General features: G+C 46.9%; 11 protein-coding genes across 11 annotated transcripts; 4 read left to right on the top strand and 7 right to left on the bottom strand.

Annotated features, from left to right (window-relative positions):
* Positions 1 to 2185: 2185 nt before the first annotated feature.
* On the bottom strand, positions 2186 to 3097 carry BO79DRAFT_173341 (ribonuclease H-like protein; the record flags this gene model as incomplete). The annotated part of the gene is made up of 2 exons (XM_025679678.1): positions 2186 to 2947; positions 3053 to 3097. Coding segments are annotated over 2 exons (807 nt in total), but the record flags the coding sequence as incomplete, so codon positions are not given.
* Positions 3098 to 5330: 2233 nt separating this feature from the next.
* BO79DRAFT_195078 (MFS transporter) lies at positions 5331 to 6888 on the top strand (the record flags this gene model as incomplete). The annotated part of the gene is made up of 3 exons (XM_025681106.1): positions 5331 to 5445; positions 5516 to 5705; positions 5767 to 6888. The coding sequence occupies 3 exons, from the start codon at positions 5331 to 5333 to the stop codon at positions 6875 to 6877; spliced, it is 1416 nt and encodes a 471-aa protein (XP_025539390.1). The 3' UTR covers positions 6878 to 6888.
* Positions 6889 to 7254: 366 nt separating this feature from the next.
* On the bottom strand, positions 7255 to 9508 carry BO79DRAFT_265819 (uncharacterized protein; the record flags this gene model as incomplete). Its single annotated transcript, XM_025686912.1, has 2 exons — positions 7255 to 9187; positions 9256 to 9508. The coding sequence occupies 2 exons, from the start codon at positions 9506 to 9508 to the stop codon at positions 7305 to 7307; spliced, it is 2136 nt and encodes a 711-aa protein (XP_025539389.1). The 3' UTR covers positions 7255 to 7304.
* A 629-nt stretch (positions 9509 to 10137) lies between these two features.
* On the bottom strand, positions 10138 to 11814 carry BO79DRAFT_265813 (general substrate transporter; the record flags this gene model as incomplete). Its single annotated transcript, XM_025686911.1, has 3 exons — positions 10138 to 10847; positions 10904 to 11599; positions 11667 to 11814. 3 exons carry the CDS (start codon positions 11812 to 11814, stop codon positions 10138 to 10140), a joined length of 1554 nt encoding a protein of 517 aa, XP_025539388.1.
* A 1720-nt stretch (positions 11815 to 13534) lies between these two features.
* On the bottom strand, positions 13535 to 14554 carry BO79DRAFT_217868 (uncharacterized protein; the record flags this gene model as incomplete). The annotated part of the gene is made up of 2 exons (XM_025683389.1): positions 13535 to 13560; positions 13867 to 14554. 2 exons carry the CDS (start codon positions 14552 to 14554, stop codon positions 13535 to 13537), a joined length of 714 nt encoding a protein of 237 aa, XP_025539387.1.
* Positions 14555 to 15113: 559 nt separating this feature from the next.
* Positions 15114 to 15647, bottom strand: BO79DRAFT_255213 (uncharacterized protein; the record flags this gene model as incomplete). The annotated part of the gene is made up of 1 exon (XM_025686119.1): positions 15114 to 15647. The coding sequence occupies one exon, from the start codon at positions 15645 to 15647 to the stop codon at positions 15114 to 15116; it is 534 nt and encodes a 177-aa protein (XP_025539386.1).
* Positions 15648 to 16946: 1299 nt separating this feature from the next.
* On the top strand, positions 16947 to 17810 carry BO79DRAFT_217867 (TMEM53 family protein; the record flags this gene model as incomplete). Its single annotated transcript, XM_025683388.1, has 1 exon — positions 16947 to 17810. One exon carries the CDS (start codon positions 16947 to 16949, stop codon positions 17808 to 17810), a length of 864 nt encoding a protein of 287 aa, XP_025539385.1.
* Positions 17811 to 18666: 856 nt separating this feature from the next.
* On the top strand, positions 18667 to 19980 carry BO79DRAFT_228590 (uncharacterized protein; the record flags this gene model as incomplete). Its single annotated transcript, XM_025683975.1, has 6 exons — positions 18667 to 18854; positions 18928 to 19027; positions 19079 to 19147; positions 19204 to 19267; positions 19349 to 19866; positions 19933 to 19980. The coding sequence occupies 6 exons, from the start codon at positions 18667 to 18669 to the stop codon at positions 19978 to 19980; spliced, it is 987 nt and encodes a 328-aa protein (XP_025539384.1).
* A 565-nt stretch (positions 19981 to 20545) lies between these two features.
* Positions 20546 to 22290, bottom strand: BO79DRAFT_265811 (MFS transporter; the record flags this gene model as incomplete). The annotated part of the gene is made up of 5 exons (XM_025686910.1): positions 20546 to 20784; positions 20837 to 21650; positions 21706 to 21857; positions 21921 to 22089; positions 22147 to 22290. The coding sequence occupies 5 exons, from the start codon at positions 22288 to 22290 to the stop codon at positions 20546 to 20548; spliced, it is 1518 nt and encodes a 505-aa protein (XP_025539383.1).
* A 1349-nt stretch (positions 22291 to 23639) lies between these two features.
* Positions 23640 to 24148, bottom strand: BO79DRAFT_209132 (uncharacterized protein). The gene has a single exon (XM_025682543.1). The coding sequence runs from the start codon at positions 24067 to 24069 to the stop codon at positions 23707 to 23709; it is 363 nt and encodes a 120-aa protein (XP_025539382.1). The 5' UTR covers positions 24070 to 24148; the 3' UTR covers positions 23640 to 23706.
* Positions 24149 to 24533: 385 nt separating this feature from the next.
* On the top strand, positions 24534 to 25517 carry BO79DRAFT_228588 (uncharacterized protein; the record flags this gene model as incomplete). The annotated part of the gene is made up of 5 exons (XM_025683974.1): positions 24534 to 24551; positions 24610 to 24766; positions 24946 to 25075; positions 25152 to 25446; positions 25491 to 25517. 5 exons carry the CDS (start codon positions 24534 to 24536, stop codon positions 25515 to 25517), a joined length of 627 nt encoding a protein of 208 aa, XP_025539381.1.
* Between the last annotated feature and the right edge of the window lie 68 nt (positions 25518 to 25585).

The following is a 25585-nucleotide window of genomic DNA, read 5'->3' as shown; positions in this document are numbered from 1 at the left end:
CAACTGCCAAGCCCAGAATTATCCCATGTTGTGCAGCTCTCCAAAATATGCAGCGTGCTCAGGTCCCGCTGGGTGCTAACCCCCAAATCGGATTTAGCGTCTAGGCACCGATTTACTTAGTGGAGACTTTACTAAACTAGGGAATCGTACCCGGATAGTGTCTTGGTAGTTGGGATTGCGTGCTATCTATGTTTTGTAATCATGTCTCATCTGGTCACTTTGCGCGCAGCACGCATGGAAATGATGCTTGCCAAGGTGCCAATGCAATTGGAAAAAGCATATTCTGCCAGTCAGTCGCGGGCAATACAGTAGGGGCCGAGGTTATCCGGGAAAAAACACTGTGGGGTGCATATGCAACTGCTGATTAGTATGGGACAAACCAAGAAGGGGTGAGTAGTATGCGTGCATTAGGTAGAGATTTGCGGTTTATCTGCTCATATCTACGATATATCTCGTACCCGTGTTTCTTTCCTTCTTTGGCTCGGGTGGATATAATCTCAATACATCCCTGGATACCATGTGTGGATTCGACCCCGCTAGTTGTAAACGCTATGAGTGCCCATCCCTCTTGGCAATAAAAGGTCTCCTTGGATCAATAATTGCTAGTCTGACTTGTTGCCCTAACTGAACTAATACTTCCACTTCTAGACACAGAAGAAAGTATATCTGTTCAGTTCATCAAAGTACGAGCGTTCCGACCCATAAATGTCGTGTTTGTAGCACTTGCTGCTCTGTATAATGCCTACGCCCAGCCAGATGTACGATGATTTCAGGTCTCAGGCCACACATTATTCCCAAGGATCATTCTCATAAAGAGTATTTTCACTAGAGCGATGCCGATGTTATCAGTAGGAGATCTCATCCAAGAATAACCGGGCTGCTTTCCCCATGAAACCGCTACTCACACCGTCGATAAAGCGAGCAATAAGGAGGACAGTATCATTCAGTACAGCGGGTTGTAAGGGTGCGCCAACATTGAGAAACAATATTCCGGTAAGAGATTATATTGTATAACCGAAATTATCAGATGTCTAGGACGTGATGAGAGCTCCAACGAAGGTTCTAATCCAGTAGATGGCTCTGATGAGACCTAGCTATGCGTTCATTGGACGGTTGATGGATGTTTGCCAGACATTCAACGATTGTATAGAAAACAGTCATAACCATTAGTCGATGCTAGATCGTCAGTAGTTAGCATTTTCATCTCCGTCTACATCTACCAATCGCAGAGATGTTGACATAGCTTTACAGAGACAGACACATAAGCTGGCCTTCCTTCGATGCCGTGCCTCCCGAAGGGAAATATCAAGAACTTGATACTATCCGCATCTCCAGGTCGAGGGTGAGATCCTTTATTTATCGATCCAAGCTTAGCATTACGTTGAAAAGAGGAAAGGGGGATTTTTGGCTCATCTCATCCCAGCGCAGATGAACGATAAGGCGCTGTTCGCCTTGAGCACTCACATTTATATGGATGACGCATAATTCGGATTTAGGAACGGTCCTGTCCCTTAACAGACCCATCCATTATCTTCCTAGTAACATTTTTTCATCGAATTCTCGCATTAAGGATAATAGGAACATTGCTCGTCGTGTAGGCTGTCGCTGACGAATGCCCAGCGGAAACAGTACAGGGAAGGCGGAGTATCTGTTGGGGGATGAGAATGGTTTTATGACTGGCGTAAGCTTATGGTATTATTGGGGGGGTTGGCTGTCTTCGTAGATCAAATTAAACTGACATTTTGCCCTTAGTATATAATTTCAGGCGGCGTTATTGGGATATGCTTCTGAATGAAAATAGGAAGATGTTGTCGCTGGAATGTGTCATATTCTCAGATAGTCACATTTGCTACTTGAGTCTTTGCATTGATGTCATTCCTGACACTTTAGGTATAAGAAGAGCAAACCTTTTCCTTGTACTTCTTTTCATCGATCGATAACCCTCCCGCATGTTTGAATTCTAAGGAATCAGGGAAAATGATTTCCATTATACCTATGAACGTTTGGTACTTGACACAGCTTTGTTACGCTTTCTCCACGGGGTTCAATAAAGCAACTAAAAGATAATTTGGACATCTGTGATGACAGCACCAGCTGCGAGAATGGCTAGCAAGTACACATAAACATCACACACATCATAATAAATGAAACCCTCTCCTAATAAGGGTATAACGATTCATTAACCATCGAGGGCAGATGTTGCCAGCTTATCCGCCTCCTGGTTGTATTCTCTCGGAACATGCCAGAACTTAACAATGACCTGCTCATCTTCGAGAGCCTTCACATACCGCTCAATCGAACGAAAATGCTCTTGATTGGCAACAGGCAAGCCCTTTGCAGTAGTCCAACCATTGGCCTTCCATTTGAAGATCCATTCGGTTATTCCGCGTACCAAATACTCCGAGTCTGACTTGATCACCACGGTGTGAAGTGTTCCTTCTTCATCTCCTGCCGTTTCGGTAAGCTTGTCCCAGTACTTTTGCAAGACGTGCGCAGCAAGCAGAGCTCTCTGACAGGCTGCGAGCTCGGCAACCTGGCTTGTCTGTTTGAGTTCTGGCGAAAGAGTGACACCGTCATTCAATGGATGGTCATGGCCGTAATAAACCCCAGTTGACGCCCGGGCTCCGTCCTTGCCATTATTGCGACACGCACCGTCAATTGCAATCACGATACAGTCAAGATGACGGATATGGCAATTGCAATGGGGGCACTTTTTTTCCGAGCCTGGGCATGCGAGAAAGACGAGGTTGCCTACTGGAACCTCGATGTCGCTTAAAGTGAAGTGATCTGGGTATCGTTCGTGCGGGAGGAATCGACGAGTCGGAGCGGATACTGCCTGGGGTGAGGTCGGGAAAGATGAGTTGGAGGAAACATCTGTTTCACGACTAGACGGAGAGCTGCGACAATCACTGTGCTTTTCCTCGGTGTGGGAGCTCTCTGGAGTACTCTGGTTGAACCGGTCAGTTATACTGCTAGCAGGTTACATATAAGGAGGCCGCTCTGAGGAGTGCTAAGTAATACCGACCGGTTCAATTGGGACGCTTGTGCTTACCTGGCGAGACTTGGGCTTTCTCTTCTTCTGGTATCGTCTCTGCATCTTTCAAAGTGAGCTATATGAAGCTATTTTCTCTGACTGGGAATATTCTTGGAATGTTTGTGAGAAAGGAAGCGAGAATGCTCCTGATCTGTGGGGTAAAACGGTGGAGGGTCCCCAGTCAGCAGCATGAAGAAGAGTTGTCGACCATCAGTCATTCAATTCACTTGTTTATATCACGTGTCAACGACCACCCTCACACAGTCGATGATGTTAGCTCAATTGATTAGTAGTACTAGTAAGCCACCTTTATAGTTCTCAGCGCATTCTCCATTACTGGTGGTCCATCTGGGATGCTCCAGATCATGGGTAGGCAAGATCCGGAGTCAGCTTCGAGGCATCGGACTCTTCCAAGTATTCAATCATTTTGTTCTGCTATTCCGTCACTCGCCTTGATAAAGAGAGTACGTACGCGTGAATTGTTGAGCATCGGTTTAGGGAGGAAGGTCAAAAGCTGCCTTGATTGGACGCCAGAAAAGGGGAAATATTGCTACTGCCAACAGATTACGCCAATATATCGACGTTTAAGTCTCCATTATAGTCAAACATTGAGGCTTATGGCGTATATGATGCTCGATTTTAGCATATGCGGGCTTTTCCGATTAGCGTCAACTGCGGCAATCGGGTGTCGTGGAGCTTCGGCTTCATCCTTTCACACAACGACGATCAGGGGCCCCGTATTTCCCCGGATATCCTACCTTTAACAAAGCATGCGAACTGTGAGACGGGATGATTTCTATACTGTCGATCAAGTTGGGATGACAAAGTGATAATTAGGAAGCCGCATGGAAAGTGGATCGGTCCAAACGCGGAAAGTATCTCGCTGGCATGTTTGATCTAAACGCGAAACCAGGACCCTGATCATCATGGACATCATCAATCTAACATGTTAATCCTAGTATGTGGAACTCGTCATGGCTCATCGGCCCTTCCCACGTTTAATTGATGTATAATTTCGATAATCACTTGGTCAAAGGAGCCGCTGTATAACCCCAGGCTCGCGAGGTGACTTTATCGTCCGGGCGATCCAACGATCGGGTTCTCCCTTCTGATGAGAATCTCCTCGCGTTTTATAAGTTGGGCAGCATTTGAATAAGAAGCCACCTGCCTTCCATGGAGATTCGCTCAGATATGTGCATTATCATCTAGATTCCGCTTGGTGGAGAATCGAGGTCAATGTGATTCCTAAAACTCGTCGTCAGCACGAAGGATAGATCAGCTCCTAAGACACCCTGCGATTATATGGCGTGAAGGCAAGGGAATATAGCGCCATACTGTACGATCCAAGAAAGTCCTACATCGAGATCCTCCTGCATAAACACACCAAGGGTAACGAGCTTTCCCCAAAACTCGCTTGTGAAGATTGTCTGGTTTCGCTGGCAATTATACCTTGAGATGGGATGAAACTTCCGTATTCTCGGTTCCGAGGGGTGCTATTGTATGTTGAGAATGGGCACTGGTTTATCAGAACATTGCTAGCGCTTCAAAAGAATACCCTTTTGTTCCACTAGTGGGCAAAATTTCTGCCCTCATACGATGAACTTGACGCCGAAGAAAGATGATCAGATATAGATCTCCTACATCTGAAGCAACGATGCCGGTGTCCATCATGACACCAAAAGAGGAAGACAAGTGATTATTGGGCTGTCAACATAACTCCAACGTCTGACTATCCCAGCAACAGACTCAGACATATCAGGGAGCCGAAGTTTGAGTGAGAGGCAGAGAGACGATATTAAACTTCATCGGGTCCCAATCCGGACAAGTTCGACGATATGCGCAAACAGAGTAAGACAACGACAGGATAACAGAATTTAATTATCGCAATGGTGCTTCTAGGGGCGTTCAAAAGAGGGCGACACGACCTATATCATGAGATCCGTCGAGAATGATTTCCCCCGGCACGTTGCCCCGGAGAGATAAGCTTTGATTACTAGCCTTATGAGCCACGTCAGCCTGAACCGGGGTACCTGGTTTAATTTGCTCTAGCTCCAAGGCTTATGTTCCTTTGATAAGGCCACCCTAAGACATGTTAGGTTACAGGCGCGAAAGGGTTATCGCCATCGGTCCCTTAGGACTAGTAGCCTCACCGGGGTTCCAAATGCGCTACCATGATTGTACTTAAAGAGCCGCCCCCAGTCTTGATGGCCTTAAATCGCTCAGTGTTCAAATTCTACTTTTTTTCCATTGCAATTCTTCCACTGGGGACCAGCACCAGCGAGCCACGAGTGGATAAATGGGTCATCCGGAAGCGACCGAGACCCCCGGTCAGTGCATTACTAATGCAAATGAGGGGTTTCTCCAACTCGATGAGAAGGAAGATCCCAGACAATGGCCAAAAACCAGAAAGTGTAAGATTTGCTCGTATCAGGCCTCTGATGATAGGAGAGTGAAATTAATCAACATCCAACGATGATCTAGGGGTGTGTACCGTGATTGTGGCGGTGATGACGGGAGTCATTGCTTTCTGCTCGAGTATCTACACCGCTGGAACCAGCCTCATCACTGCCACTTATGGCTGTTCACGCACCGTCGCCACTCTTGGGGTGACGACATTCCTGTTGGGATTTGCATCAGGGCCTCTCATCTTCGCTCCTCTCTCTGAAGTCTAGTCAGTCTGTCGAATCCCTCTTTCCTGTGATTGCTGGCTCATGCGTTTAGGGTTGTTATAGTGGCCGCAACTACATTTTCCGGCTTACTCTAGGACTGTTTGTTCTCTTCCAGATCGGCTGCGCGTTGGCACCAAACATAGCATCCCTCATTATCTTCCGGTTCTTGACCGGCTTTTTTGGTTCTCCGTCCGTCACAAACTCGGGTGGTTCTATCACGGACCTCTGGCCGCAAAGCGAACGGTCCGTGCCTCTGGCTTTGTTTTCCGCCGGTAGCTTCCTTGGACCCGTCTTCGCGCCGGTTGCGGGCGGGTTTATTTCCGAGTACCTCTCCTGGAGATGGAACTTCTGGGTGGTTCTCATCGTTAGTGGCGTAGTGTATGCGGCATGTGTGCTCTTCTTGCCAGAAACATATGCGCCTAAGCTTCTACGAGATAAGGCTCGTCGTCAGGGCATCGTCCAGGACGGCCCCTCTCTCAACTCACAGCTCATGACCTCTCTCACCCGCCCTTGGCTGATGCTCTTCGCGGAGCCCATTCTCTTTCTACTGTCCCTCTATATGGCTTTCATTTACGGAATTCTATACCTGGACTTTACGGCGTATCCGATCGTATATGAACAGTCCCGTGGTTGGACTGCCGGTATTTCTGGTCTCTCATTCCTAGGCATGGGAACAGGCATGGCGATAGCGACAATTGCCTCGCCGTACGTGAACAAGATTCATGCGACATATGTCACCAAACTTGGCCCGGAACCAGAAGCCCGACTACCCCACATTATTGTCTTGTCCTGGCTGATCCCCGCCAGCTTATTCTGGTTTGGTTGGACCGCGATGCCTCCGACGCACTGGATTGTGGGCATTATATCAGGTGCACCTTTCGGCTTCAGTCTGATATTACTCTTTCTCGCCATCACCTCCTATCTCACTGACTGCTACGGGCCATATGGCGCAAGTGCGCTTGCAGCCAATGCAGTGTTCCGTTCTATCTTCGGCGCAGTATTCCCACTGTTCGGTACGTATCTATATGACGGCTTGGGGGTACCCTGGGGTTCTAGCTTATTGGGGTTCTTTGCCTTGGCGTTCGCTCCCCTGCCGTGGGTGTTTTATCATTTTGGGCCGAGGATACGGATGCGAAGCAAGTATCATATGATGATGAAATCTGAAGGCTTTTAGAAACCGGTCTCAACCTGACTCTGGGTGGATAATTATGATTAAGTTTGTCTGACTAACCAAGGAAAGAGTAGATAAGAAGGATACAGAAAGACAAAACAATTCGTCTCGAAACTTGTCTCTCAATGCCTTCCACATCAAGACACAATTCTATTTACCTGCATCTCATTGCCTGGATACGGAGCTGGATCCTCGTTAAGTAATCGAGGATATGTATTTGTATGCCCCGAACCCTCTGTGCTGGAATTGCGGATATGTTATCTGTGCCGTTGAAAGTCCCATTGAATGGAACTCCTTGGATCATCTTGAACTCTAGTGACATCTTGACTCAACGCCTTGATTATTATGCATTGTTGGTCAAGCAAGCCAATATATTCATGCTCGTGTTTACATGCGCCTGATATTTTCATGATTTTGATGCATGACCAACTTATATTGCATCTGCAGACATGTTCAGGTCCACCATATCGACGATCGACTCCATCCTTCGTCTATCAGGAGCAAGGATCTTCTCCCCTGCATCAGCACTGTTCCAGACATCTGGTCCATAATAAATACTATGCAGCTCCTCGAAGACCAGGTGCAGGTTGCAGGTAACGAATTCCGGAAATTCTGAGTGACCTCTGCCAATAATCGAACTCGACACTGCAACTCCCACCTGCTGGATCCATAAGTACCGGTGCGTCGCCGGAGCTACTATCGGGCCTACTATCTCGCTAAACAGTTCCCTGGCTCTGGATGTGAGGTTCTCCCGCGTCGTTTCCTCGGCATTTTCTGTAAAGCGTTTGTAAAGGTAGAACAGAAGGTGAGCGTGACTGAGGACTGGCGGGCCCGATTTTTGTAGGTCTGGCGTCAATTCCTTACAGGCCATTTTGGCCCGGAATGTAAGCCCTTCGGCGGATGGGAGCTCCGGTATTGCTTCCGATATCCTTCTAGTTTCTTTACTAGGAAGAGCTGCTATGATGTTCGGCAGCGGCTTGAGATCAGGCATCACAAATTGCGATCGCGCAGCGACACTATTCCACACTCTGTTCGAGTAGTGCTCATTCCAGCCAGTCGGTTTGAGATGGAAAGTGTCCTGGAATGCCTCGTACGACATCTCTGGAGTATCAATCGACCGCTTCTCATCATCCAGCGACCGCAACGCAGCATTGACTATCTGAATCCAGAAATACGCCTGTGTCTCCGAGTAGGTCTCAACGGTCAAATCACTCGTCCTCGCCCGCATAGTAGTTTGCTGGAGTGCTACCAGCGCCTGTGTAATTACTTGCTCGCACGCCCTCCCCGTGTTCCGCACATACTGCATTACAGCGAAGGCGTAGCGCATGAGTCTATCTGGTCTCTTGTCTATCCTAGGCACTGTCGCTGGATCGCGGAGATAATCTGTCTGTGTTGGGAGAGGCCGTAAATTTGGGATTGACCAGACGTCCCGTGGTCTGGAGACAGGGTTGAAGGAGTAATAATTCTTCCAGAGATAGGTGTTCATTAATGAAGGCGATTGGTGGAGAATTTGGGGGAACTCTTCCCGGGATGGGAGATCTGCGCTCATGGTGTGCATTCGATAGTCCCGGATTCCGTGTTGCAGTTGTAGAGTCCAGAATGTGACTATGCATCTGCTGAATGGAGCGTCGACGTAGATTCTCGGAGTCTCGCTGTCGCTGAATAGCTGGGGAGATATTTTCCTCAATCCGTTGAGGTGAATGATGAAATCCTCTGCGATCTCATAGAAGCTTTTCATCTTCGCCGACTCGAGTATGACAAAGTAAAGCGCCTTCAGATATGTGTAATGAGTCCACACCGGCAACTCTCCCTTCAGGAAGGATGCCCAGAATGTATCTGGGTCGAATGTGTCGCCGGTAATCTCCCTTTCAATACGGTGCTGTAGCTGTTCAGTAGTCAATTCTTCATCCGTTGAGTCGCTTATGACCGTTCCCTTCTTATCCCGTTTGTCCTCCTTCGCAGGCTCCAGATTCACCCTCTTCACGGTCTGGTAGATGTCCTCGAGAACCTCAAATACCCCTACTCCAGTCTTCGAACTCAGCTTATGCCTTAGTACTCTCCACGAAAGGGCATCGTTATACTTTGCAAATTCCTCCTCATACTTCTGTCGCCCCTCCTGAACCACCTCCTTCGAGACATCCGGCGAATCTTGCTTATTCAACCCAACCCAGATATACCGACATCCTCTCTCTACCATCTGATCGAGCAAACTGCGGAACTTCCATGGTGGCCACTCCTTGGTAGAGCAATCGTGCAACCATACAACCAGAGTGTTTGGCGCAAGCTCCCGCCATATTAAGGGCCCGCATTGGGCTGATACTCGTCAGTTAGCATCTACAAAACTAGAGTATAAAATGTGAAACGAAGTGGGATTAGCGTACTCCGAAACTCCCATATACCCCACTCATAGGTGGCAGGGTAATTCACCGTCTCAATATTCAAGTCCCTCGTCGGTAGAGGTTCCTGCTCTCCAATATCGCCGAATTTGAGACGGCGGAGAAAGGTTGTCTTACCACAACTGTCTTCTCCCAGGAGCAAGATGCGGTAATGTTTCTCGCCGAAAATCCATTTCGAGAGTTCTCGTGGAGTTAGCCTCGTTCGCGTGGATAGCTGGATGCGGTGCTTACTGTCCATCTTCGGTCTCGGCAAATCCAATTCATACTTTTTCCATCCTGGGATTGAGGCGATGTTCTTCGTTTTATTGCCCGAAGGTATTATTGGCGCCTAGCAGGCAACACATATCTAGTATTTGTTCTTCAACATGTTGTGAAGGAGAAGAGAACTTCGCTGGTGGCCACCGTGGCCTCTCGTATTATTGAGTTCGTGATCAACACTGCCTCCGCCCGAGGAGCGTCAATATAAGCACAGCACCCACTGCCAAGCTACTTGACCGGAGAAAATTAATTCTATTCGAACATAAGGGGACGGCGATAAAGAAACTCTCTTGGTTAATATTACATCCTATTTATATAATTTATGATATCCTACTAATCCGAACATATATTATCCAGGTAAGGGAACAAGAGCCCGAATTACCCGGAAGAAAAATCAAATAAGGCAGTAAGCTGCCCACACAGCGCCTAGTGAACAGAGCCATACGACGGGCGCAGTTGTATATGATATTCATTTACTTTAATCAATTAATTATTTTTCGCCTTAGTCCATTAGCTGAACGAAGAGTTAATGGAACCGTGCTGCCTGTCATCTTCCCGCAAAATGCCAAGGCTGCATCAGGCCCCATGAGATATTTACACAAAGCCACGTTAGACAACCTCCACGTGCATGGAGTTCCCGTTCTTCTTCCCACCCACGAGACGATCATCATCACCGTGCCGCAGACCCGATCGCTCGCCATCAAAAATCACAGCAATTTCCTCCAGCGTATGACCCTTCGTCTCCGGGAAATAGAAATAAACTGTAGCCAGGATTCCCATAAGAAAGACACAAAACACAATATAATACTTCCATCCCAAGTTCTCCATTCCAATGGGATTGCAAAATGATGCAATAATAAGTGATCCGTAAACGGACATCATTTCCACCGCCAGACCCTTTGAGCGGAGAGAGTAAGGAAATATCTCCGTAGGGTACCCCAAGAGTAAGGGCGTCCAGGCGATATCATAGTGGAAGTAGACGACGAAAACACAGACAATAACGACGTAACCTGCGGGCTTGGAGCCGGTTTCGCTGTTGAGGGCTGAACAAATGGTCCATACTATGAACGAGATGAGCATGCCTATGCCGCTCCAGAGGAATAGTGTTCGACGCCCAAGGCGATCGACGAGAAAGGCCGCCATGAATGCGGCGGCGAAGTTGAAGAGTTGGAGGAAGCCGTTGATTGAAGTCTGCGTGTAGGAAGATGTAATACCGACGGAGTTTAAAACTAGGGTCAGGAAGTAGGAGACTACAGCTATGCCGTTCCATTGTGCGAACGTGCCGACGCAGATTGCAATGATGATTCGTTTGCGGTTACCTTTGTTTTCATGTCAGTATTAATAGCCAGATATAGAGGAGGAGAGAAGGGACTACCTGGTGTTGCCATTAAGGCGGACCATCTGGAGCCTTCGATACTCTTCTCTAGTTCGATGGCGATTGTGATCTCTGCTACCTCCATTGCAACCAGAGGTGAAGGCTCCTCATCCGGCTCCTCTTGACCCGCATGGTATCGTTTTAGAATGTCCGTGGCTTCCTCTATCTTGTTCTGCGCTACCAGCCAGCGAGGTGATTCTGGAACCCAGTACAGAAAGGCTAGCTGCACCAGAGGATACCCTGCTTGCAGGATGGAAGGCACGCGCCATGACCAGCTGCTAGATAGAGCCTGTGTTCCAAACGTGCACCATGATGATAGAATGGCACCCAAGTAGTACATCGTCCAATACGCCGAAGTATACTTACCACGATGTGTAGGGTAAGCCAACTCCGCAATCAGCATTGGGCTCGGTTGGGAGCTGAACATCCCTCCGATTCCAATCAAAATGCGGGCTACTATGAACATAGCCAAGTTCACCGACGCACACTGGATAGCTGCAGCAATGCATATGATGATGAGTCCAGCCAGCAGGATTGGCTTGCGTCCGTACCAGTCGCAGAGGTTGCCTAGGAAAGGAAGCGCGATGACACTTCCGATAGACTGCGCCGCGACTATTGTCCCCAAGAGGCTTCCCGTGGGATTGTTGAAGTAGTCTTGCCATTGTTCCAAAGATTGTAGTCCGTTCATCAACGACCCTGAAGTAACGTATCTTTAGCACCTGGAGTAGCACGAGTGGCTATTACTAGTATTCGTAGTTCTTACCATCATAGCCAAAAGTGGAGGATGAGAGCAAGGGTACGAGAAGGACTAGATTCAGCCGTAGTAAATGTGGTTGCTGAAACCAGTACTTATCCGTCACTGGCAGTGCCGCTGCAAGCGAGCCACCTATGATTTTCGATTCACGTGTCATGTTTTGGCCGTGGAAGTCTCTACCTGTACACAGAAAGTCAGGGAAATCCGGGGTAAAATAGCATGAATAAATAAGGTTTCAATTTCCTGGGGTCCCCGCATCCTTCATCCGCTTCCTGTTACCTGCATAAGGGCATCAGGTCTACCACGACGATCCCTTACATTTCATTACTCCCTGTATCCGGTAAATCCCCGGGAAAATTGGAGAGCGAACAGGAAAAGAAAGGAACAGAACTAACAGATAGAATATGAGTAAGTTGCGAGCCAATGAGACCCAAGAAAACGTAATGATATACCTATTCAACGATGGTTGAACAAAGTAATGCTTCATACTAAGAGCCTACCTAGCACACATTCATTAACTTGGCTGAAGTCTTATTATTGAATTCGGACCCGTCTGCTTGGAACAGATAATAACGCCATCATCAACTATGTCACACTTTGTAATGTAATAATGCACCGAGAGTCTCCTCCCCGCACAAAGCTGCAGATCAGCAAGGCGCAGATCACCTGGTTTGGGGTTTCCGCAGGGGATACGGTACCCACTGTGACAACCAGTCACATGCCTGGCACTTAGTGAATTGAAGCTTATAAGAGATGCGCGTTCTGAGTCTGTTGACTTAGAATTCTAGTCTTTTACTGGATAGTCTAGCGGTAGATAGCCAGACGATCCACTCCTAAAGCGCACCGGGATGGGATCGTGACACCCACCCCCGTGACTTGGGCAAATCTGATACATGATGTCATTTGGAGGTGACGACCCACGAAAGGTGCAGAATATTATAGAACACCGGCTGGATGAGTTTCGCAATCTCTATAGCACATTTCTAGGCGGATTGGATTATGTTTCGAGCGTTGGATTTCACCCTAAAATGCAGCAGTTCGTGGATCCCTCTGTGCGCGGACGTATAGTTCGTGATCTCCCAAGTGCGTTCCGCGCAAAGCTCTATTCCAGATACCAGAAGACATATCCTTCGGTTCTGGCTGCGCAAAGGTCCGATTTAGACGGAGTTTAGAAATCGCACCACTGCACCCTCGATGTTCGATTTATTAAGGATACTGGCCTACGACAGTAGGTCGAACAGGCAATTCGGAAAACGGTGAGATGGCCGAGTTTCACCCAAATCATTAAGAGTGCTGTTACTGCTGGGGTTGCAAGGTGTTGGAGATATGCTGGATAGAAGAGACGCAAAGGTTCGCTTGGTACGCGTTAGGAGATTCGCGGCATTGGTGAACTAAATACGTCGATCTGATTGTATGTTAAGGAAATGGGAAGTAGTGGGCTATTAGCTTTGATACTCCTGCATTAAAGATCGCATACACTGGACAAGAAGACAATGCCGACGCAAGAGATTTATATTACAAAGAGAGTGTCAAGGATTGCATGGCGAGCTGTGACTAGCATAGATGACATCAGCTATACCACATAGTTTATCACTACATCTTATCTACAGTGATTGACCCACCGGTATTCACTCTGTCATCATGGCAGAACCCTTTCCAAACCTCAGGTAAGGTGGGTACCCAATCGCCTCACACAAATCCCCGAGATGTTGGAACAATCGCGAAAATCCACTTTCCCTAATAGACCAATAGATGGACGCGCCGGTGACGCGTGGACGTCACGTATAGATCAGATGAGATGAGATCACATCGGATAAGATTAGATTATATTCCAACTATCTGAGGCTGAGTTGGGGGACAGAGAAATTTTGAATTTCTCAGAACACGACGACAGACCGCCAACCTAAGACAGCCATCAAGATGGCTTTCAACTCTTAAATATAACCTAACGCAAGAGCATCCTCAAACGTATCAAGGCAAAGCACACAGCCAAGTACCTCCACACAGTTCATGAACAACCATATATCTCTTCCATTCGATCGCATATCATGAAGGTGAAGGGATCGGGAGGTGAGTGTGTCATAATAGACACGGAATCAATCCTAGAAGCCGCTGGCTTAGTTTCAAAGTCGGCGCTCATCCCGCCATCGACGCACAGTCGGCGCAGGACGTTCGTAGCTTCTGCTGGGCCGATGTGGACTAAACAAACCTTCCCGGCCTCTTGTCTCTCCGACAACGTAGGAATGACAGTCAAAAGATCTGTGTGAAGGTGCATCCACGAGGTATGCTGCGGTCTCTGGGGAATACTCCCTCTTGAATATACTGGGTGCCCCGAAATTCGCACGAATAGGAACGCCATCTCTCCCGCCATCGGAATCAGAGACGATAGACCATTCATCACATTCTGCGTCGGACAGTGAAGGAGTCATCCCCTCGCTGCTATTGTCGCGAAATGCTGTTTCCTCGAAATCCCTTTTTATCCTTTCGAAAACGTAAGCCATAGGTGAATCCGCTGCAGCAATACTAGGCATTCCATGTGGGAATCTATCGAAGACAGACAAAGGATTGTCACCAATCCTTCTGTAGGTTGCCAACGAGTCATCAGTCACAGTTGCTCCCCATGGATGGACTTCTTCACCCCCAGAATTGAGCATAGGCGCCTCTGTTGGGCGTACCCGGTTAGCCAATAATCGAATGTGTCGGTTCGGATTCTTTGGGTCTGCGTCGCCAAGGACTATTCTAAAGGTCACTGGGGAATAAGAATGTGAGACCGTCAAAATGTACATTGCTGTCTCGAAGGTGTCCACATATTCTTCACTGATACTGAAACATTCTCTGCAAGGGAACCACCATTTCAAACCTGATTTCCAGTGTCCAACTAGTGCTTTTGTGGCCATGGTGGGCTCTATTCTCAGCTACGCTTTGGCTTGAGGCAGAAAGGTAGGTATGATTAGGGTGTTTCTGGGCGGTGAGATACTGGAATGGTAACTAGGAAGGTGAATTAGTTCGAGATCTGAAAGCTTAATATACTATTACTGTAGGTGCTATTAGTAAGTTAAACTCTATGGAGCTTCCATCAACATGGATATGTCTTTGTCGGTATTTGCCCGAATTCCAAGACTAACCATATCCTTGGCACGGGCCGCGATATCGTCGACTAAAAAGTGGTTTTCAAAAATGCAGCTGGGGAATTTGATGGGTCAAGTGCTTCCCTTCCCCCATTTCGTGAAGGAACTTGCAACCATTAAACAAGTTCCACAAGTTTCTGTTTTATTACTGCACACAATTGGCTATGAATTGCGAAGACCTCAATTAGCTGCTGAAATCTGTAAGAGTAGATATTATCTATTCTTAGGGCATGGGTTATTTCCGACTTGTCATAGTAGACATACTGTTAAAGTTGAGACTGAGGGTACCCGTCTGAACTATCTTGACGAAAGGTGCATCCTCCCTGACTTATTCTTCTTCAGAAGTTTCTGCAGAATTCTCGTAACGGTATCTACCGTTGGTTGGCCGGTAGTTTAATTCGACTGTTGGTACTGTTTCAAAAGATGCCCCTGAATCAGCGCCATTTTCATCACTGTCCATTGCACCGTTAACTTGTGTGTCAAGTGGAGAGTCAGTTATACGATCTTCCCATATGATAAAGGGAGAGGTTGTGATCATCTCGAAGTCTGCCTTGATGTAACTCAATGACTGATACACGTCATTCAAGGGCTCACATGTCAGATAGTCATCATTGTCATGTCTTTTGTAGAACGTCATTTCATCGCCGATCCAAGTTGCTCCCCAGGGAAAAAGTCTTTGTACGCCGCCGCGGGCAATGATCGGTGGTATAATTACGCGTACTACATCTTCCAATAAATCCAGATAACAATTAGGGTGCTCGATATCAAGTTCGCCCGCAACTATATGGAACGTTAAACGGGAATGCACATATGTCACTGTGACGATTTCAATAGGCGCACTGTAGGTTTGGGAGTCTCTCATGACTGAGATACTGTAGCCTCGTTCAGTTGGAAACCAGTCCTGAAGCAGATATTCCCAATATCCCTGTAGTAGCCTTTGTCTGTCGTCTGTTGACGTGTTATTTTCGGGTTCCATTCTTTGTGACCTTGAATAGGACAGTGGTTGGGCTCAATAGCACGGTATTTTCAGTGATTGAGCTGTTGTACAAGTATCCAACACATGGCGCTTTGAGTCTCCTTAAATGGTTTGATGTGATGCAAGTACAGACTAGGGTGCGGACCCTTCCGATGATATAGAAGGGATCGATCGGCACCTAACTAAATTATCTGGTCTTGAGCACTGCATCGGTATCTTCCATCCAGTTATCTCAAACGGCAGACGTCCGGATACAACGAATGATTTTGCAGAAGTGTAAGGCAGATTCTAAACATTCTAAATAGGCAAGGAAACACCTGAGAGGTGATCTCTCGCCGCTTATAATACATCGGTCTCTGCGCCTCCATTTCAGTCATCTCCAAGTACTTGACGCTGTATTATAATCCTATGTAGAAGAAGAAAGATTTCGGGGTTATTTTGCGATCTACAGTTAGAGCGATTTTAGATAGAGGATAATAATTGTCCGAATTTACCCAACACCGTCAGTCAAAAATGAGCTCTTCCCGGACTTCCTACTGACCAACGCTCATAGCTAGCATTCCACGAGAGCATCCTCCCGTCGGACCCACTTTCCCTTGATATCAACTCCAGACAGCCGAAAGCAGTGTCAAGTCTGCCTGGGTTCTCGCATCATACGCCTCAGCTCAGAGAAGTCACTAAAAGCAGCACGGTTTTGTTTTCGGCTCACAACAAGGGAACAATAAGGACGCAGCCTCTTATGTTCCGTTCACTTAACTACACACTTCAAGATCGTCGAATATCTGAATGCCGTCCGATTAATAATCTTAAAGCAAACCGAGGTCCTAGGCCAGTGATGATTAGAAAATGTAAAAGCCATCTCCGACATCTCTGCTAGCAGAGCAGACATTGGCGGGCGTTTTGGAACCAAAAATTTCCACAATGGTGTGGCGTTGATGTTTCAGAAAAGAAAGACAGTCACCAGGATTATTTTTTATTTTTTCGTTTCAACGCCAACAGTTTCCAACGGTCGTAGCTGCTCGAACTCTTTAATTAATTCTTTTCCATAATCATGAACGTCCTTTCCGTGCGAGTTTGAAGTTTCACACATTCATTTATTCATTCATTTAATGAGTCATTGTTTTTGGTAAACATCAATTGCACATACACAACTACCGCCGCTTGTTGTAGGGTTTAAACAAAACAATGCTGTCCGCAGAGTTTACTCCTTTGTCGGACCGAGTGTACCTACGCCATGGCAGAGAGAAAGCCAAATCATGCGGGAAGGACGAGCCAACCACAATCATCATCTTTGGCTGGGGTGACGGTATGCCGAAGCATGTCTCAAAATATGCCGATGGCTTCCACGATCTGTACCCGTCCGCTCGGATACTTCTCGTACTGTCAAGCACCTTTCAGGCTCTGAACCAACCTCTTGAAGCTAGAATACAAGACATGATGCCGGTTATTGACACTGTTTTCCCTACTCCAACGGGAGACGGCAGCAATGAAGAGCGAGTTCTCCTGCATTCGATGTCAAATACCGGCGGTATATTCTTGGCCGCTACCATAACGGCCTACCAGAAACGCCATGGCGCGGACAAAAGACTACCCCATGAGCTTCTTATTTGCGATTCAACACCCGGCGGGCTTTCTATCTTCACACAAGCCGGCCGCTGGTCGCGGGCTATGGCTGTGGGCACATCCAAGTTCTTTCCATGGCCTTGTATGGTCACGCAGGCATTGTGGTTTGCTATCCTCTGGGTTCACTCCGGCCTGGGGTGGCTGCGTGGGCTGGAACCTTCTGGGGTTTGGGCTGATCGGGTAATGAATGATGAGTCGATTACAACGCGAGAGTCCAGTCGGCTTTACTTGTATTCAAAGGAAGACGAGATTATAGGTTTTGAGGACCTTGAAGAGAATGTTGCCCAAGTTAGGACCCTAGGCTATCGGGCGGTTGACCTCGAGCTCTTCGAGGGCTCACCACATGTTGGCCATATGAGGCTACATCCAAAGCAGTACTGGGGAAAAATCTCGGAGTGCTGGAAAGCGGCCATAGTTCGAAAATAATATTTCGATTTGCCACCATCAATGGGTCTTAGAAGAGGCAGCCTTTCATACGTTGATATACAAAGACGACTAAAAGTCTTTTCGGGGGGAGGGGGACATCTGTGGCATAATAGAACTGTTGCGTCACCGACACAGGTAGTAACCCAAGTCTTTCAACTTAACTAATAAATTTGATAAATCTCGACATATTCTCACTGTGCCGTTCTTCAATGATGGTTTGCTAGTTTGTTTACTTATCTATTTTCTCGTAATATTTCGTGTGCTGGAACAAGATAAGCAAATGAAATATGTTATTATGATTAAGCCACTTCATTGATGGACTCGAAGTATATAGTTGTCAAATAAGTTTCATCGATACTAGCTGAGATTCCTGCGACATATCTTCTGTTATTCAGGAAAATGTACTTCCCCTCTCTTGATTTTTTTTTTTTTTTCACGAGGGGCGCATTGCTTTTCAGACTATCCTAGCCAAGACTACAAGGGCCTCTTCCTATAGCCCGGTAAATAGTACCAAGATCCGAGGGCCGCAATGTCGCGGCGAAGGATGGGTAGACTCACTACTACGTATAGTCTTCCAACCAGTCTCGAATTGATCACTTTTTATCAGAAGACTGTGGAATACGTCCGATCCAGCCTGTCAAACTTCCCCAAAGAACCCTTTTAGGCAAATTTCCTAGATCTGCGCATACTAATGTTAAGGCGGACATTTACCGACATCGGAAGATCTCCTCATCGGGAAATCCCCGTGTTAGCACCAGGTCCCGGCATAGAACTTGATGCAATTAATAACATTTAAAATTGAATATACTCTAAAGTTCACATAGTAGCAATCGCAAAATCTGACAATATTCTGGAGATGGATTCAAAACACCACGTGTACCCTTCCTTCAATGACTTGCCGTTGAAGAAAGATGGCCCTCCCGGTAACGCTTGGGGCCTTTGGGGTCCTGACGATCAGATCGGGTCTTTGAATCATCTTACGGACTCAGTAGTGGCGAGGGCAGCCAAAGAAGAGGTTAAAACCGGAATCCGGGTATCATTGAAGTATGTTAGCTACTAGTAACTCGACGTCGCCGCACCGAGAACGTCTGGGTCTGTTAACGCAAGATATCTATAGTTGGGCTCTGAATGCTTCCTCATATCCCCACTTGACGCGCAAAACTCTAGAGCTCAAACTGATCAATAAGGCACCTCTCAAAATTGCTCATGACGATGAGGTATGTTTACAAGATTTCCTGGAAATAAGTGCTATACTGAAGATAAGATAGTGGTCGTTCAACCCACAGTGCAGCTCACAGTGGGATGGGTTTCGACACTATGCCTACCAAAACGAAGAGGTGAGCGGAAAATAAAGCCACAAAATTTAGGTATATTCTAATAGACATGGACGCAGCTATATTACATGGGTCGAACGGCAAAGGAGTTCGAAGCGTCCACAATCCCGAACGGAGTTCAACGTATGAGTCCTATATGTGTAACTGTTTGAAACAGACGCACCAGAGCGGCAGGTTGATACTAATGATAAATATATGTGGCAGACATTGCAGAACGAGGTATCGCTGGACGTGGCATACTTCTCGACTGGTACAAATGGTACCAAGACAAAGGCCAGACTGTGGATGCCATGAGTCCTCATCCCGTACCGTTTGACCAGCTTGTTAAGGTACTGAGGTATCAAGGACTATGCGAGGATGACATTAGACCTGGTGATATTCTTATAATTCGCTTCGGCTATATCAGTCAATACGAAGGTATGAGCGAAGACAAACGAGCGCGACTTGATGCGCTGTACAGGAAGCAGAAGCCCGAAAACATCGGGGTGGAGCCTTCCGAAGAACTTTTGAGGTTTTTCTGGGATAAGAAGGTTAGCGCCGTTGCAGGCGATACGCGATCGTTGGAAGTTTGGCCTTGCACACAGACCCAATGGCATCTTCATGAGTGGTTGCTTGCTGGGTGGGGAATGCCTATTGGAGAACTTTTCGACTTGGAAAAGTTGAGTAAAACCTGCCGTGAAGCGAATAGGTATAGTTTCTTTTTTACAAGCGCTCCTATGAATGTGAGTCATTCCCGTTCCAATGGAATTATACTGTTGGCTGAGTCTCACCGTACCTATAATTTACAGGCTCCCGGCGCTGTTGCCAGCCATCCGAACGCTTTTGCATTTTTCTGACGCCTTTTCGGGGACTTCAAATACCAGTGAGAAAACTGGCAAACTGGTAGTATGGCAAGCTGGCGGCAAAGCATGTCCGGGATTGTACATAGTACAGATTGAGAGTTATGGAATATCCCGTGACGGAGAACAAATTAAACCTACTTGGACCATTAATCATGCACAGGAATTTTAAGTTGTGGATACCTACATGCATCACGAACCAAACGCCATCTACCATAAAGATCTACATCAGATATGCAAACATAGAAGCCGTTAAGGGCCGAATTGGGGAATCAACAGCATGAATCAGACATATTGTATATGAAAGACATCTTCATTGAAGGATTCGTCTTGCTATATGTCTCTTTCGGAGAATAGAGAAGACAGGGTCAAGAAAAATATACACCCGAGATCAATGAGTACAGGAACGCACTCACATAACAAACACGCCCATCCTTAATGCGTCTTCTTTGATTTGAGCTCCACCATGCGAAGACATGTATTGAGTCACAATATTTAATGACAACCAGGATTTTCATAAGGCAAGGAGGACAGAGATCGTTTGCAAGAAGACCAGGGGTTTTTACAGCGTGTACTTGAAAATAGGGCTCTTCTCGCCCATGGCTGCCAGCTGATCCGGAGTATAAGTCTCACAAACTTCACTCTCAGAAACACCGTCTTTGTGCTGGTTCAAGCGCCACAATGCATATTCAAGTGAACAAGCTGCAATAATTCCCATAGCGATAATCCCAAGTGACACACCGTATCCGACCACATAGTGGGGAGCTTGATTATCAAGGAATACATTTGTTCCAATGAAGCCTGGCGACGTCAGTGATGATTATAGGTGTCCATGAAGTAGATTAAAACTCACAAGCAGTATTTGCTGCAGCCAATAGCCAGGCGATACCAATCGACCTTTTCCAACACTGGGGAAGGTTGTTCCCGGTCCAGGCCGAAATTCCAGGCAGCAACGGATAAATGCCGATGTGTGCTAGAATGATCGCAAAATACATTGGGCCTTTGTAGGCGTCAACATTAGCTGACAATATCAAGAGTATTGAGAAAGATACAAGCAGCAAGGCCATTGGAGCGACAATGAATGGGAAACGCCAAGTAAACCGATCAGCAAGTCGGCTACTCAACCAACTAGAGACAGCACCGCAGAAGTACGGTGGAATTGTCAATAACTGGGCATCCTGCGGTTCGAAGCCCAGCTTGTTGATGATTGTAGGCATTGTGTAGGAGAATGCCGCATTAGGGGCGGCGTTGACCATGCCCATTAGCGCCCCTAGAAGGATCTTCCAGTCTAGCATTGTATTGAGCAGTAATGACCAGGAGAACTTGTCACCTTCTCCGGTGGTGGACCGATTGCCGCTCTGTCGGAAGCGAAGATCGAGATATTGTTTTTCTTCTGCTGTGAGCCATCCCACCTTTTCAGGACTATCTGGTAGCAGAAGTGGGAGGAACAGGCTGAATGCGGACGGGACAATACCCTCCAATATAAAGATCCATCGCCAGCCCGCAATCCCGCGAATGCCGTCCATTTTCGATATTCCAAAGGCTAAGAGGCCACTGAATGCTCCCGAAATGGCCGAAGCTATGTATAGAATAGCCAAACGTTGTTGGATGACATTTGGCGGGTACCACTGTGTAACCAGATAGACAGCGCCAGGAAAGAATCCCGCCTTAACACAAAATGCGTGGTGAGCATGTGGAAGCCCACGATGAGGGTGAGCTTACCTCACATATGCCCAAAAATACGCGACATGCGGTTAGGCTTGCGAAGCCTTGAACAGCACCCATACATGTCATCACGATGCCCCAAGTGAGAACCTGGGTCGCAAGCCAAAAGCTTGGACGTGTTTTCTTGAGCATTACGTTTGACGGGATCTCTGAGCCAAATCCAGAACCATTAGCAACTGAGGTGATCCGTAGTATCATGAATCCAGACCTACCGAAGATAATATAAGGAACGAAGAATAGACTGCTCGCAATGTTGTACTGGTTCCCAACAAGGTTCAGGTCCCTACCCATTCCCTCGATTTTCGCGTTACCCAGGTTCGAACGGTCAACGTGCGAGAAAAGGTAAAGCAATCCGAGAACAGGAATAATATGTCGGTCAATCTTCGTATTTTGTCAAAAAGATATTAGAGTGTTGACTGGGAATCATATCGTATTCACCTTTCTTATAACCTGCTTGCCTCGCTTTCCTTCATACGCACGTAGGATTGCGGCCTCTTCGTCCGAGAAGCCTGCATAGGCAATAGATTCAAGATGCGCGACACCAAGACCTAGCTTTGCTTCTTTTCCAAGATCCTGCTCCATTGTTTTGCAAAGTCCTTATGCCACTGGTTACAATGATAGCGGTATATGCTGTGGAACACGGAGCCAAATCACCGCGAATAATGAAAATAGTCTCCATAGATGCTTAAGAAGGATAGTCCGCTCCCCCTTTATTTCAGACATAGAGGCTAGTATGGCATGAATAAGGGTATTGGATCTGGATACCCGCGGGGTATGTCCGCTTCGGATAACATCCGAGGAGGGCTTTCTGGAGAAGCCAGTTGCCTGACCCATCGGTAAGATACCGGAACACAGTCTCGGAATAAAGCAGACTAAGCGTTGCCCCTTCTGTTAGTTATTTTAATCACTAATCAGCCCACGTATCATGTCATGTCCTCGATAGGTCATTAGCAGAGATATACTGTTTGTGAAATTCCTGTCGGAAGTGTACTTGTTGACACTTGGCAGACGCAAGATCTAAATGCATTACCCCTACTCTCATGATATTGTCGAAAGCAATCTTATTTATCGCAGGAATGTATTGCATGCTCTATAAAAGCTCCAGGGCGATCTCAAATATAGGATCGAGATATGAGTCGTGGTTAACAACGGTTGAATCAGAGATGTCAGGGTCTATGTCTGCTCATTTCCCACCAAATTCCATGTCAGAGGCAGGATAAAGCGTATCACTTCTTCAACAGAATACTCACTATTTAAGATTCATATATTGTAGCCTGGAGCTGTCCAAAAACTCCCAATCATACGGGGCTGGTCAAAATTGGTTACTTGGTCATTCAGATGACAACAATTTCGTCCAATCACTGCCGATATCTCGCATTACAGTCCAGAATCCAGTTTCCGAGGGTTTCGGTAAACAGAAACCAGCCAGGATATGTATTGCCAAGCCTAGGCAAAGGAAAGGTATGGTATTTCTGTGTTACCTTGAGAAACGCAAACAGCCATACGTTGTTGAATGCTAGAACATATCAGGACCCAACAAGCCGAGACCGCACTTCCAATCCTTTCACGGCTGAGTCAATTCACTATCTGCAAGTTTGATGATCTCTGTTGCATCATTTTTAACGCACATAGATTGTTATCCCCCATATCTGCCGGTAGAGCCGAACTATCTTGTTCGTCTGTGGATTCTCAGCCTGGCTATTTGGAGCTTTCTTCTATTCTTCTACTCTACTCAGCCCATATTTCATGTGTCATCCGAGCAGCAACAGCCCAAAACGTGCTATAGGAATTAACCTAGTGCTGAAGATACATAAGCGGCAACAGGAGCTCCAGAGCATATTTTGGGTTCAATCTGAGTAGTAGAAAGACGATACACCCGTATCACAATTTCATCGGGGACATCGCACTCCCCTGAAATAATATATGGAGTGGGCGTATTCTTCAGGTTCACGTATGAACAAAACTGCCATGCATCTAGTCGCACTTAACCGCACAAAATCAACCCAAATACGGAGTGATAAGCTCCCAAGCAGCCACCCACTTCTCCTCGTCGTCAAGCTCCACCATGATCATGACCTCCAGCTTCTTCTCCTCTTCATCACTCATTGCCAAATCACAAATCAGCCGTGCAGCAATTTTCTTGTTGTCGTAAGCGAAAAATAGCAGGGAACTGTTTATTTTCTTGCAGTTTTGGCGGAAGAAAGTAATTTTCTCGACGGCGCGCTCAAAGTCCGTTCGGTCGCTACCAGCTTCCAAGCGAACATAGTTGGGGTTGAGTACTTCTTCACAAAATGAACGAGCTTCGCTTGGGTTTCCGGTGAAGATTCTATCCCAGATGGATTTGAATTGCTCGGGTGTCATTCTGAATGTTGGCAGCTCGTAGAGAAGATTAATAAACCGTTGTGTTGTGTGTTCAGGCTTTCGCGAAGTAAGAGTGAAAGGGTTACACAGTATGTTGCTTTGGCATGATGGCCTTCTAGCAATTTATAATCTGCTTTTCACAGGCTGAAGGAGAAGTGAATGTGGCTATGGTGTATAGCAGGGTCTTATTAAGGCCAATCCAGCACCATTTAAACGATAAGGCGTCCCGTCACGCCTTGCGAAACGACCAGACAAAGATCACCGCTCCGCTCCCGCGGGATTATCCGGAATCTAACAAGCACAGTAGACACAGCTTACGCGTAGCAGCGTGAGCCATTAGTAGCCAATCTACGCACGTAAATACTACGTGGTCGGACCGGCAGGGAAATATAAATTAAGCAGTACAGTTGTCGCTGACTGCGCTTACTTAGCTGAGCTGCCCAACATCTCCACTGAGTATCACAATGCCCCCACCAGAATATGTTCTCCCACGGGACTATCTTGACAACAATCGTTACGTGCGAACAGCTAACTGACCAGCATGGCCACACTCTAAACGATGGGGACAGTATCAAACTACAACACCATCTCACGACGGAGCTATTCGGATACCTCCTGCACCTAGACATACCTCTCCAGAACGCGAATCTCAAAATTGCAGACATCGCTGCAAGGTTCTTATTTTGCGACTATCGGAGTTAGTGGGTTGGCCAGTATACTGAAGTTTGATTGTAGAATCGTTCTCACCGATTTAAGTCGTCGTCTTCCTTCGTCAGCGTACCTTGATGCGTTTGACTCCTCATTAGACGCCTTTCCGCTCGAAGAGAGAGTTACTCCCTCGCAATGTTGGTTTATATAGATGGGATATTAAAGTAGACGTACCGACAGAGCTCGAAGGAGCTTACGATGTAGTCCATGTCCGCAATATAGTATTTGTGTTATCAGATGAGGAGATCGAGGACGTTCTCAGCAAACTACTTAAACTCCTAAGTATGATCATTTATAAGTGAAACCTCGCTCTTTGCCGGAGAGACTGATATCCCATGGTTATAGAGCCTGGTGACGACCTTCAATGGGGAGAGGTGGATACCCACTCCCTTCATAGATAAGATTAACGGCGAATGCAGCACCGCCGCCATTGAGGAAATAGTGCGGATCACTCGCTCCGCAGACCCCAGGCTGATGCCTCACTGGGTTCCTGAGCTGCCGCGGTTATTTGAGAGTGTTGGGCTCGTGGATCTTAGGAAAGATACTCGTGAAGGACCTGGACACATTGATTATACTTTTCATGAGTGCGTCTTGATGGTACACGATATGATTGCTCGGAAGACAAGTAATGAGGGGGTAGGACGGCGTTTAAAGGAGATTCTCCCGGAGGTTTTAGAGGAAACATACAATGGGGCATTTCATGTATGGACCAGGCAGACTGTTATTGGAAGAAAGCGTGAATGAAAATGACAGTAAACGTGGTTTCTATGGTGGTCGCAGTGACTCAACAGCAGGTAAGACTAGGGGT

Source organism: Aspergillus costaricaensis, assembly GCF_003184835.1.
Source record: "Aspergillus costaricaensis CBS 115574 unplaced genomic scaffold BO79scaffold_16, whole genome shotgun sequence".
Taxonomy (NCBI): domain Eukaryota; kingdom Fungi; phylum Ascomycota; class Eurotiomycetes; order Eurotiales; family Aspergillaceae; genus Aspergillus; species Aspergillus costaricensis.
The sequence above is the reverse complement of the archived record's forward strand: the minus strand, read 5'-3'. Positions and strand labels throughout refer to the sequence as shown.